Source organism: Marmota marmota, unplaced genomic scaffold, assembly GCF_001458135.2.
Source record: "Marmota marmota marmota unplaced genomic scaffold, marMar, whole genome shotgun sequence".
NCBI classification, from domain to species: domain Eukaryota; kingdom Metazoa; phylum Chordata; class Mammalia; order Rodentia; family Sciuridae; genus Marmota; species Marmota marmota.
In genome coordinates, this window is record NW_026000242.1 from 20,357,745 (window position 1) to 20,370,679 (window position 12,935).

Below are 12,935 nucleotides of genomic sequence, written 5' to 3' on the forward strand. Positions count from 1 at the left end.
TCTTTTTAGTGCTAAGTAATATTTCATTGTCTGGATGTACCATGGTTTTTGTCTATCCACCTACTGAGAGATATCTTAGTTACTTGGCAATTATGAATAAAGCTGCTATAAACAGCCACATGCAGGTTTTTGTGTTGGCATACATTTTCAGCTCCTTTGGGTTATGTGGATTATACAGTAAGAGGAGGTTAAGTTTTCTAAGAATCTGGAGGAGGGAAGAGGAGTGAGAAAAGATACTTGTGAATTAAAGTGACCAAATGACATTGTTACATGTGTACAAGGACAAATATCTAACAATGAATTGTGCTATTATATATAATTATAATGCACTAATTTTTAAAAATAAAGAAAAAGAAACTGTCAAACTGTCTTTCAAAGTGGCTATACCATTTTACATTCCCACCAGTGCATCTGCATTTGGTGTTGCCCATGTTCTGCATTTTGGCCATTCTAGTAACCAAATAGTAGCATCTTATGGTTTTAGTGTACATTTCCCTGATGACATATAATGTAGAGCATCTTTTCATATTCTTATTTACTATTTGTCTATCTTCTTTGGTGAGGGAGATATCTGTCATGATCTTTGGCATATTTTTTCATTGATGCATTATAATTATATATAATGGGATTTGCTGTTACATATTCATACAAGCACACAGAATAATTGGTCAGTTATATTCCCCAGTTCCTCCCCATTCCCTCCCCTCTTCCCTTCCTCTTGTCCCCTTCCTCTACTTTACAGGTTTCCCTTCTATTTTCATGAGATCACCCACACACACTTATTTTCCCCTTTATTTCTCTAGATTCCACATATGAGAGAAAACATATGACCCTTGACTTTCTGAGTCTAGTTTTCTAGTTCCTTACATTTTCCTGCAAATGACATAATTTTATTCTTTATGGCTGAATAAAACACCATTTTGTATATATATTACATTTTCTTTATCCATTCATCTGTTGACAGACACCTAGACTGGTTCCATAATTTGACCATTGTGAACTGTGCTACTATAAACTTGAGTTTGCATATATCATTATAGCATGCTGACTTTAATTCTTTAGGATAAATACCAAAGAGTGGTCTAGCTGGATCATATGGTGGTTCCGTTCCTAGTCTTTTGAGGAACATCCATACTGATTGCCAAAGTGGTCATATTAATTTACAATCCCACCAACAAGGTATTTTTAAATATATCTGCATCATTAAATTTTTAAATCCTAGCATATTTGAGGTATCTCCCATGATGTATTTTAGTCATAAGCCATAGTGCTCTCTAAAAAATATATAATACAATGAGGAAAACAGACCTATTACAAAATAAGTAGGCTGTGTTGTGATAGAAAAAGCACTGGACTGGGAGTCTTAACTACTATTAACTAGCTGTGTGACTTTCGGGACATAAGTTAATCTTTCCTCAATCTTGGCTTCAATTTAATCTTTGGTAAAAATTAAGTACATGGATCAGAATCTCTAGACAGTGGTTCTTTAGTCTTTACATATAGATAATTTTTATGTGTATTGAGGTCCAACACAGCCCTACCTGTAACTGCATAGGAGTTGGAGTCAGAGAGATTGGAAAAAAAGAATTGAACAAAATAACTTCCAACTTGAACAAGTTCAACTAGCAGCTTTGGAGAAACCTGCTAGTACAAAGTAAGGTGCAAGGTAAGTGGGGCAGATGAACAAGTCAAGCCCATGCTTGAAGATTTTTTTGTTTGGTGTTTTTCATGTAATTCAAGAGAAGCAGTGTTAACCACAAAGAAAAGAAATAACCTACTTAAAAGTACACCTAAAGAAGGGAGTTTTCACTGCTTGACTGAGCTATTGGAAGGTGAGGCCATGGAACACAGTTCTATGGTGGCCACCAACCATCACAGTACCGCCTTCCCATCTGCCACTGCTATCATCCTCCTCCTCTATAAAGAACCAGGGGATGTTGGTGATGTTCTATTTCTTGACTTTGGTGATTGTTACAGTATTGGCTTAATAATATTGATTATTTATAATTTTGTGCACTTTTCTATACATTTCAATTTTTTGAAAAATCCTTTTAATATACATGATACAATAATATCCTAAATGATGAACCCAAAATTTTTTAAATTGAGAAAGCCTGGTGAGTAATAATTTGATTCTGGCAAATAAAATGAGTTTTCTCATGGGTTAAATTTATATAGCAGACAGAAAAAAAGTCCCTTGAAAAATAAATACATCACGCTCCTCTTGCCAATAAGGACACATTACTTCCTCATTGTCGTTAATGAAGAATAGCACATACTTTCTAAAAAGAAAGAAAACATTCAAATGAGTCACCTATTGCCACATCCAGGGTTGAATAGCTATATAAATTTCTCCAGCCTCTGGCAGAAAACATCAAACCAACCGCAGGTCTGAGAACAGTCATCTCTTGCTGGCAGTTATGCAGTTGGCTCTGCTGTGGGCTGTGTGTCTGCTGTCTGGACACCTGGCCCTGCCACTGCCCCCAGAGGCGGGAGGCATGAGTGAGCTGCAGTGGGAACAGGCTCAGGTATGTCACGGTCCACTCACCTGGGTTCAGTGGTCTTGCTGTCAGCATTAGAAGTGTTTTTCAATTATTTCTCCTTCCATGTTATATTGCAATGAGTTTTCTCATAATATTTTTTTAATAAAGGGAATATATGCTTTTATCAAGTAACCATTCAAAACAGGCTTTAAAGCTTATCCAAACTGGGTTTGAGTTCCAACTCCTCCACTCACAATGTAGATGAACCTCAAAATGTCATTTAACTTCTCTGATCTTTAGTTTTCCAATTTGGAAGTTGGAGATAATAATATCAGCAAGTAGGGTGTTATAAAGCATTTAACACAGTACCTGGAACATTACTGATGCTCAATAAATTGAAGATTTATTATTTTTTATTACAACTTGAAATTATTTTCATAAAGGATATAGAATGTTGCATCTTAAGATAAGAATTACTTTTGAATTCAGAAAATAAGGGTAGAGGTTACGGCTTTGCCATAAGCTGATGATAATAGGCAAGGCAATAACTCCTGGATTTGTTTTCTCATGGGTCCAATGGAAATAATAAGACTATATGTTTTATATCTCGAAGAATTAGTCTAGTGAATAATAATTGCCAATTATAGAGCACTTCCATATACACTACATCATTTATTCCTTAGCTCTTTTCTAAAAACAAGGAGAAAGCAAAGTGAAGTTGATTCCCATTCAACTTAGAATGGTAGTAGATTCTTAGTGGTAGAGATAAGAATCAAGGACAAGTTTTTCTATAAAAATGATGTTCCTTCTAATATATTACTTAATAAGCAGTCTAATAAGTATTAAAAAATATGATTTGGCAAAATAATACATGATTACTTTTAAGCATTGTTTATAAATTTAAGCCTTAAGCATAAGAAAAATCAAATTTTGCTTCACATGAACTTGGATTTTTTAAAAAGTCCAATAATATATTAGATTGAACCATATGAAATTACTGATATTTAATAGTTTTTTACCTCTCAAATAGCAGTTTTTATAGCAATTTATGTCTACCTAATGAATTCTCCCGAAGGAATTGATTTTCAAGAATATTCAGTTTCTTTATTTAACACACAGGCTGTCAAAACTAAAAGGAGTTTAGCTAAGTTTAATGCATAGCAGGAAAGGTCATCTCAATGCAGAGGTGCTTCTTCCAGGAGTGTCTTTATAAAGTCTGTGGCTCTAGAAGGGATAAAAGGCTATTTGCTCTTAAATAAGAAATTAATTCATAATTGTCATGAACAATAAGTATTTGTTATATTGAATGACACACAATTATTGGTAACAGATATAGAGAGCACAATATTGATAAGGTTTCTTAAGCAAAATTCATACTCCTGAGAGGTTCTCAGACAAGTGACCAGTACCATCCACTCCGATATTGATAGAAAATCACTGAACCAATGTTTAAATCATTTCAACAAAAATACTATCATACATCAGCTAAGCCTACTCATGTCATCTATGTTTGTGTACACACATGCACACATGCATAAAATACTGGGGACTGAACCCAGGGATGCTCTACCACTGAAACACATCCCCAACCCTTTTTATTTTGAGACAGGATCTTGCTAAATTGCTGAGGCTGGCCTCAAACTTGTAATCCTCCTGCCTCAGCCTTCCAAGTCACTGGGAATATAGGCATGCATTATTGTTCCTGGTCGCTTATACGTTTTTCTAATGAAATGGTTTTGGAATCAGAACACAGTCTCCTTCAGAGTGACTTTATATTTATTTTATTTTTACAAGCCATGTTTCATCATATGTAAAATGCCTGCTTCACAGGATGTTTAAGGTGTAATTAAAATAAATGGCTCTAGTAAGTACTTTAAATTATTCTTGTGAGTTTGCTGCTGCTTTTAGTGCATTCCTTTTTTTTTTTTTTCCTGTTAGATTCCCATCTTCATTTGCAAACACTAGAAAACTTTAAGAAATTCCCAGGGACCCAGTTTACATGGGATAGATCTGGGAGATCTGCTTTATCTAACAGCCTCTCAAAGAGGTTGTAGTAGGGATTTAAAAGAGGGAAAGAGAGACTAGAGGGTGGAAAAAGTGGAGAGAGGGAAAAGAGGTACTGGGAAGCAGGAAATTCAGGCTCAATTCTGCTACTAACATAACATGTGAAACCAGGAAAATCATTTGGATGTTATGAGCTTTGGTTTCTTCATCTGGACAATTAATTCAATTAACTAAACTAATAATCTCCTAAATATTTCCCCAGACTAAATTGTTAAGACCCTTTAACCTTTAGCTGGTACCAGACCTCAGCAGGATCTTAGATGGGCCAGGGATCTTCAGATCTCCCCACAGGGTCCATGGTGCTAAAGGAGGTTTTGGTGTGCCTCTTGAGATCACGCTAGGATATTCTTCCTGAAAGTTCCAAAAACAAGTCTATGCTACATAAAGTGTTCAGTATGTTTTCCTCAAAACATTTAAGGTGGAAAAAAAGAGAAACTGGGAGATTTTTCTCCTGGATGGCACACTTGTGCTTCATTATCAATATTAAATTTCCTCTTTATTAGCGCATATTTATTGTACTCAGTGACTATATAATTGTTCTATCTTGAAATCACTATATAAATCCACAAAAACAGAGGCAGGGCTGGGGTTGTGGCTCAGTGGTAGAGCACTTGCCTTGCACATGTGAGGCACTAAGTTCGATCCTCAGCACCACATAAAAATAAATAAATAAAGGTATTGGGTTTATCTGTAACTAAAATAATTTTAAAAAAGAGGCAAAAGAAGTGCAAATTTCTAAAATAAAAAAAAAGACAATAACAAGAACTACAAATTATTTACTGTCTTTTCAATAGCACTATCTCAAGAGATTTTATCTTCATGACTCAAAAGAAAAGGATGCCAACAGTTTAGAATTCAAACTCAAGGAGATGCAAAAGTTCTTTGGCCTGCCTGTAACTGGAAGGTTGAATGCCCACATCATAGAAATAATGCAGAAGCCCAGATGTGGAGTGCCAGATGTTGCAGAATACTCACTATTCCCAAAGAGGCAAAAATGGACTTCCAGAATAGTCACCTACAGGTCAGTTTTGTTTTGGCTCATTTTGACAAAAACAATTGATAAAGCCTTTGTCCTAACAGGTCAAAATTTTTTTTTTATTGTTTGCTACTAGGATCCTATCGTACACTTCAGACTTAAAACCTGCCGTAGTGGATCAAATAGTGGCAAAGGCTTTAAGCATGTGGAGCAGGCACATCCCACTTCATTTCAAGAGAGTTAGAATGGGAACTGCTGATATCATGATTGGCTTTGCAAGAGGAGGTAAGAATGAGTCCTGTAGGCTAATCCCATGTGCTATTTTATTTATTTGTTGTTTACATAAGTGCTCTCTGTTTTTAAAAATGTAAACCCTTTGATAAGGAGTGGGGATGTAGCTCAGTGGTAAAGCATGTATTTAGCATGTGCAAGGTCCTGAGTTCAATCTCCAGCATCACAATAAAAGAAGAAAAAAAAAACCTTTAATTAGATATTATTGCAATTTTTATAGTTTGTTAAATTAAAGTCACTTTTTATGCAGGAATTGGAAAACTATTACTCATGAGCCCAATCCAGCCCAACATGTTTTTTTTTTTAAACTAAGTTTTATGGAACACAGCCATGCTCCTTCACTTAACTATTGTCTTAAAATCACTTTCAGACAGGCTACAATTGTGACAGCATCCATAAAGTGCACAGCACTTAAATTACCTGTTATCTGGCCCGTCTTAGAAAACATTTTCCAACCCCTCTTTTATAGTATGAATCTTTACATATATAATCTTTTTGTAGCATGAATTATTAAAGGACTTGTAGAGATATAATGCATTTACATGAACTACTCTTAATTAATAGGATTTCATGGTGCAAATTTAGAAAAATATTTTCCATTTTGGTCTTCTCTAATATTGAACTGCCAGGGTACTATGAATTTAGCTGTACGTTGAACTTGAGCCCACAATATTAACAATATTGAAGAAAATGTTAGGGAAAGCAGTGATAACAGCACTACAAGTTTATCAAGAACTGGATGAGCCGGGTACAACCTGACACTCATCTAAAGATAAATAACTCTGATTCACAAATAAAAGGACTTTCAAAATCTTTTTTAACAGACTTTGAGTATAGTTCTCCAATGCTATCTAGTATGCTCACAAAAAAAATAGCTTTTTAAGAAAAATATACATGAAATGATACACAAATTACCCACCAAATGCAAAGCTCACATTCATGCTCCCTCCCATCTCCATTTGGCCAAGCAAAGTGATAAAATTTAACAAACACTTAAATGCAATCATAAGTTAGATATAAATATGTTTAAAATACTATATCCTGTAAACCTTTACTATGTGGTGGCTATTGGTGATGAGCAGTGGTTCTGTGAAAGAAAAGTGCCTTTACTGAATAAGCAACTAAATGCATCTGGTTTCTGCTACCAGCAGTGTGGACCATTTGGAATGGGCTGTTCTTTCCAGTCTCAATAATCGTGTAAACTAAAAAGATGAAATGACTAGGAAAAAATCCAGTCACTAAGGGAAGTCACTCAATTTTCTTGCAGCTCATGGGGACTTCCTCCCCTTTGATGGACCAGGAAACACTCTGGCTCATGCCTTTGCACCTGGGCCAGGCCTAGGAGGAGATGCTCACTTTGATGAGGATGAACTCTGGACTGATGGCAGCGGTCTAGGTACAGAGTCCCATGTCCCTTGTACTGTACCTCCTTCAACTTCCAGACTTACTCTAACGTTCATCTGATACTTGCTTTAATTTATGATATCTATCAAGAACTTAAATGACAACCACTGTCCTATATGCTTTAGATGTTTTATCTCATTCAATATATTCATAATATTGTAAGTACTAAAGATGGAAACTCTGGCTATGGAGTCAAGCAGTGTCAGGATCAATTTGTTTTACCTCTATCTTTCTTGCTGGGTGTCTTTAAGTTATTTAATGTCTCTGAGCCTCAGTTTTCTCTTCTATGAAATAGGACTAGTAATAGTGTCCACCAGAGGATTACTTAAATTAAATAAAAAAATGATTGTACAATGCTTAGCACAGTGCTTGGAATATATTAAAAATTCAATGAATTTTAGCTCTTCATATTTCTCAAAAGTAAGTGTCTTGAATAAAAAAGAGGAACAAAGACTACAATATTTTAAAATTATATGCAATTCTGGGATTATTCACTATTGTATGAAAAGAAGAAGCTCCATGACTTAACCCATCATATTCATCATTTTACAATGTGAAAGATTATGGACACATCTGAGAACTAATGGAGTGGAGCTCTGACGTAAATAATCCTCAGAGAAAACAATCCTTTAAAAGAAATGGCTAGTAACTGGCACTGGAAGTGAAATTAATACTTGTATTTGCCTATGGGAATTTACCACAGTTTGAACAAAGCAGTGAAAATCTAACTTCTGTAACATGGTGAGGCTGCCTTTCTGCCACATCTTGCACATCTTCATTCTTCTTTCTTCCCACTCATGGTAAGTTAAAGACAGCTTCCTTCAATCTAATGCAACACAGATCAAGCTCTGGAAACTCCTCAAATTCACAGTTTCACTCTTTCCCCCAACTTGCAAAGCATTCTATGTATTTGAGAGAGATTCAATTATCATCTCATATGATTTATATATCATCTATATCATATATCATTCATACACACGCACACACACACACACACACACACGCACGCACACACACAAAATTTTATGAATCAAGATCAGAAACAAAACCCAGCATTGCCTGGAAATACTTCCTTTGGTCTTGACGTTCTCAAAGCTAACTTTCTCTATCCTAACATTCAAAGTTGTAATAATTTGTTGAACAGCCATTATTTTTCACATATTGGTAAAGTCTAATTATCTTGGCAAATCTATAGAGTAAGAATTATTATCTATGTTTAATAGATAAAGAAGTGAGGCTGAGCAGAACCAACTAATTTGTCCAGAGCTGTCCAGTCAGTTAAGTAGCAGAGCTATGTCAGAAATGTAGGTCTTAATGCTTTTAAAGTCTTTGCTTTCCACTATAGAATATCACTGCCAGGTGATTATATAAGAAGCAAATAGGCAGAAAAACATCACTTTTCTTTAATAAGCAGAAATGGTAGTATTAAAGCACTACTAAGCAAAATCTCCTTCTCACCCCTTCCCAGTCTTCAAGGTGTAGAAGCGAATAAGTAAGCTATGGAAGATTGAGAGTTGGATATTTTTATAGTTATTTTATTTTTATTATTATATATTAGGTATTTTCATACTTATTTTAATAGTTACTCTATGTTACCTCTTTGGTTGTAGGAATTAACTTCCTGTATGCTGCGACTCATGAACTTGGCCATTCTTTGGGCTTGGGTCATTCCTCTGATCCTAGAGCTGTGATGTATCCAACCTATAGAACTGAAGATTCCCAAAGTTTCAGACTTGCACAGGATGATATTGAAGGCATTCAGAAGTTATATGGTAATATTTATGGTTTCAAATAAGGGGGATTTCATATTTTCCCCTTAGAATAGGCTTGGAAGAAAGAGGCTGAGAAATGGGCATTTACCTGGAAAACCACACTGTAACTTATATCTAAAAATCTACTGAAAAGAAAAACTGGACCTTATATACTCAGAATTTGACCAGACTTTTTTATACTAGCTATTTCTTTTATCACTTTATAGTGATCCTCATTTTAGTTTTAAGCTTCAGTAATACAGTATCATATGGTGAAATTATGACAATGACACTACCAAGGTTCTTTTCAAGCTGTCACCCACTCTTCTTCCTGGCTCAGTTCAAACTCTTTAGGAGTGTCTCCCCTGGAGTGGACTGGAGGAACATGATACCATGCTCCACAGCTGCCCAGTGCCAAGGATTTGGCACTAGGTGATCAACAGTGACCCATTTTTCCTGCTTACATACACATGTAGGGAAAGTAATTAACGATGGACAGCCACTGCTAATAATTAGTCAAGAAGATTATGAATATCTCATGTCCCAATATATACTTTTTTATTCAAATTAAGCTCCAAATTCAGATTTGAAATATGCCAATTTGTATTTACTTGATGAAGTCAGTTAGAAATATTATTCAGGAAAGGATTCAAAGGACAAGGATAAAAATTCATGCTTCTGGATAAAAATGAGGGGGGAAAAGAGTCCAAAGATCCTAAGTGACTTGTTCAAAATTATGTGGCTGTCAAGTGCTTGAACAATGATTCCACATCAGGGCTGTATGATTTCATACCCTACCATACATGCCTACCTATCACTACCTAGAAAGCTTTCAAAAAAGCAAGCCGAACAAGAAAATACAGAATTTCACCTTTAAGTCAGCAGACATAGTCAAACTTATCCAGCAAAATATCAGGATAAATATATGTATTTTTATGGATGTGTGTTTGTATATATGTATGCATATATAGATGTATTACTGGGGTAAGAATACACTATCAAAAGATCACTTAAGAGTTTTTGAGTGATCCAAAGAATAACAAAAATGTTTTCACATAAGACAGTACTGTCTTTCAAGGAAAATTATTACTGCAGAAAAATGAATTTAAGCTATCAGCTGAACCTAGAATTTACTATGTATCAGCATTGCTTAAATTGCACTTCTAGAATGCTAGTGCCTCAAGACAATCCCCACAGAAGCATGCTGTGGAAAAATAACTTCAAGACACACTACCTATAAAAATTCAGATGCATACTAAATAGTACTAAGGGAACAGTGTTTAACTCAGTGTTTACTAAATTATAATCATTTTTATGGAATACCCATTGAAATCCTACGAAATAATACTTTAGAGAACACACTTTGCAACTAGACCCTAAAGATCAGATCAGAATCAAACAGCTGCTTCTGTCCAGAGGACTGACAAAATATTGACAGAAAATACTACCCCCTTGTATAAAATAACAGAACTCTGAGAATACAGCATTCTATAACTATTAGGACCTTAAGAAAAATACAAAGAGATTAAAGAAGCTATGAGGCAGACTGATTAAATTTAACAGGAAGAAAACTGGTGCATTTGATTCTTTTTAGTTTTACAGTTTTTATTTGTTCTTTTTATATATACATGACCATAAAGTGTATTTTGACATATCATATACATATGTGGAGTATAACCTATTTTAATTAGGATCCCATTCTTGTAGTTGTTCATGTTTTGGAGTTTCACTGGTGATGTATTCACATATGAACATAGGAAAGTTATGTTCGATTTGGTGCATTTGGCACACACCCTTATCCAAGTAGGAAAGAAGAAACTTCTGAACAACAGAAAGTAGGATTTAATTATGTAAGCTGTAAATTTAGGATTTCATTCATCCAAAATATAATGGTGTACTTGCTTAGCATGTGCAAAGCCTGAGGTTGATCCCCAACACCACAAAAAAAAAAGAAAAAAATAAGTTAACATGAGCAGAAAATATAGATTCAAAAGAATGTGATCCGAGTTGTGAATGAATGCAAAACTCTCAATGCTATTTTCAGAATAACAAAAATAATAGCTAAAATGCATTGATTACTTCCAGTATCCAAGCACTTCACATGAATTAGCTTACTGAATCCATGAGGTACTATCCCATTTTATAGACTGCTAATCTAACGCTAAGGAGGTTAAGTAGTCATTTCCTCAAGGTCACACAGCTAGTAAAATGGTAGAGATGAGGTGCACAGGCATCTGATCCCCAGGGCTCACACTCAGTGCAATATTGCTTCCTTAGCCTTTGAAGGTTGTACTTCAAAAATCTTTGTTCCAGACACAGAAAACCAGGACCAGGTAAATGATAAGTTATACATACCATGACATTTCCTTTGTACAGTTTTAGGATGGTTTTTATGCATTTGTATACTGTGTCAGAATGCTTTTTTTTTTCTTAACAGGAAGAAGTTATTTCAGAAGGAGATAGAAGCTTCAGAGGGAATATTCATTCATTCACTGGGTTCTGTATCAGTATTCCCCAACCACAATTAACACTCTCCCTGCACTTCACTCAGCACATGCTCCATCCTTTCTTGCACTGTGGTTGGTTTTTTTACGTCTCTCTGTCCCCCAGGTTAAACTTTATGTTTTGCCTTCATCTTACTCACCTATGATGATCTTCAGACAACATGAAATCGGCAGATATCAGTAAATGTTGTATACACAAATAAATAAAATTCTTATTCTATGATAAAAATAATGATACTTGGGAGTAATTTTTCTGTGGCAAGGGAAGGCATATAATGAAATCAAAGAATAAAACAAAAAAATCTCACCACATTATGTTGAAGTCTTCAGACATATCTCACCCTATCACTAGATGGAAGTATGAGCTTGACTTTTTGTTGTCCTTTAATGTAGCCCCAAGTTACTTCCCTTGTTCTTTCAGCACAGGCTCTCACTGAGGCTCCTGTCAAATGCAGTTCTTCCCACAAAATGTCTGTAAATTCCTGAGGACTTGGATTCTCAGAGTCATTGCCAGCTCTAAATTCCTGCCAGGGCATCTCTCCTGCCACAGATACTCTCTGAATTCCCTTTTCTCTGCCCTGTACCAAATAAAACATCAGTCTCATCCTCCTCTCTTTTTTCCCCAACAGTCCTAAAAGAGAAACTGTACATGTTGTTGAAGATTCATGTGAACAATAAGATTTTACATTGCACTAGGCAATGAAATTAAACAGAATCAATTTGGGATATTACCCCCATCCTTCAAATCTTTATCTACCCTGTATCAGCCCATTTCTCACTGGCTACCTACCTCTGCAGGTTGCAACCTTCCACCACATCACTCCTTAGGCCTCTGATCTTTAGACCCCTCTCTTTCCTATTGCTCCAGTAATTCATTTTCCTGTTGTTCTGCCCTGACCCTCCCCTTTCAAGCACTGAGATTCCCTAATGTGTCTCTCTGGGTAAAGCATCTCTATGTGGGGCTTGACCTAGAGCAGCACACACAGCTGGCAAAGGTTTTTATCATTTTAGTCTTTCCTTTCTTCCTCCTTCTCCACTCTCCTCACACATACGTATGCATGATTCTCCTTATAAACAGAAATTTGAAATTTACATTTATACTAATATAAATCACACCCCCTACACATCTTGAACAGATGCATTCATTTTTAAAAGTTTCACTCAAGGACTTTTTTTCACCCCAAACAAATCAATATTCCAAAAATCAAAATTACCACCCTAGCCATTAGGAAACAACTCCATGATAGATCAAATGCAAGAAGAATCCATTAATCCAGGCAAATATGAACTGTATATGAACAAGAGTTCAAAGGCCTTTAAAGCATAATGGAATATAACTAACAATATTAGAATGAAGAGGAAGTTACAAGTCACTGAATTCAAATTACTCATTTTATAGACAACAAAACAGATTATCTATTTACAGTAAGCAAATGTAGTCATGACTTAAGAAAATTTTTGC

The 12,935-nt window shown here is 35.4% G+C and overlaps 1 protein-coding gene across 2 annotated transcripts; it reads left to right on the forward strand.

Annotated features, from left to right (window-relative positions):
* Window positions 1-2,366: 2,366 nt before the first annotated feature.
* On the forward strand, window positions 2,367-11,705 carry Mmp7 (matrix metallopeptidase 7). Of its 2 annotated transcripts, XM_015490059.2 has the most exons (6): window positions 2,367-2,528; window positions 5,342-5,568; window positions 5,660-5,808; window positions 7,082-7,210; window positions 8,829-8,990; window positions 11,407-11,705. In XM_015490059.2, exons 1-6 carry the CDS (start codon window positions 2,421-2,423, stop codon window positions 11,430-11,432), a joined length of 801 nt encoding a protein of 266 aa, XP_015345545.1. In that variant the 5' UTR covers window positions 2,367-2,420; the 3' UTR covers window positions 11,433-11,705. The 2 variants fall into 2 exon arrangements, with proteins under 2 accessions (XP_015345545.1, XP_015345546.1); XM_015490060.2 differs by lacking the exon at window positions 7,082-7,210.
* Window positions 11,706-12,935: the final 1,230 nt, after the last annotated feature.

Coding starts and splice junctions, on each gene's coding strand:
- Mmp7 (XM_015490059.2), top strand. CDS start 2,421: ATGCAGTTGGCTCTGCTGTGGGCTGTGTGTCTGCTGTCTGGACACCTG. Junction 5,569..5,659: donor TCCAGAATAGTCACCTACAG/GTCAGTTTTGTT, acceptor GTTTGCTACTAG/GATCCTATCGTACACTTCAG. Junction 8,991..11,406: donor AGGCATTCAGAAGTTATATG/GTAATATTTATG, acceptor TTTTCTTAACAG/GAAGAAGTTATTTCAGAAGG.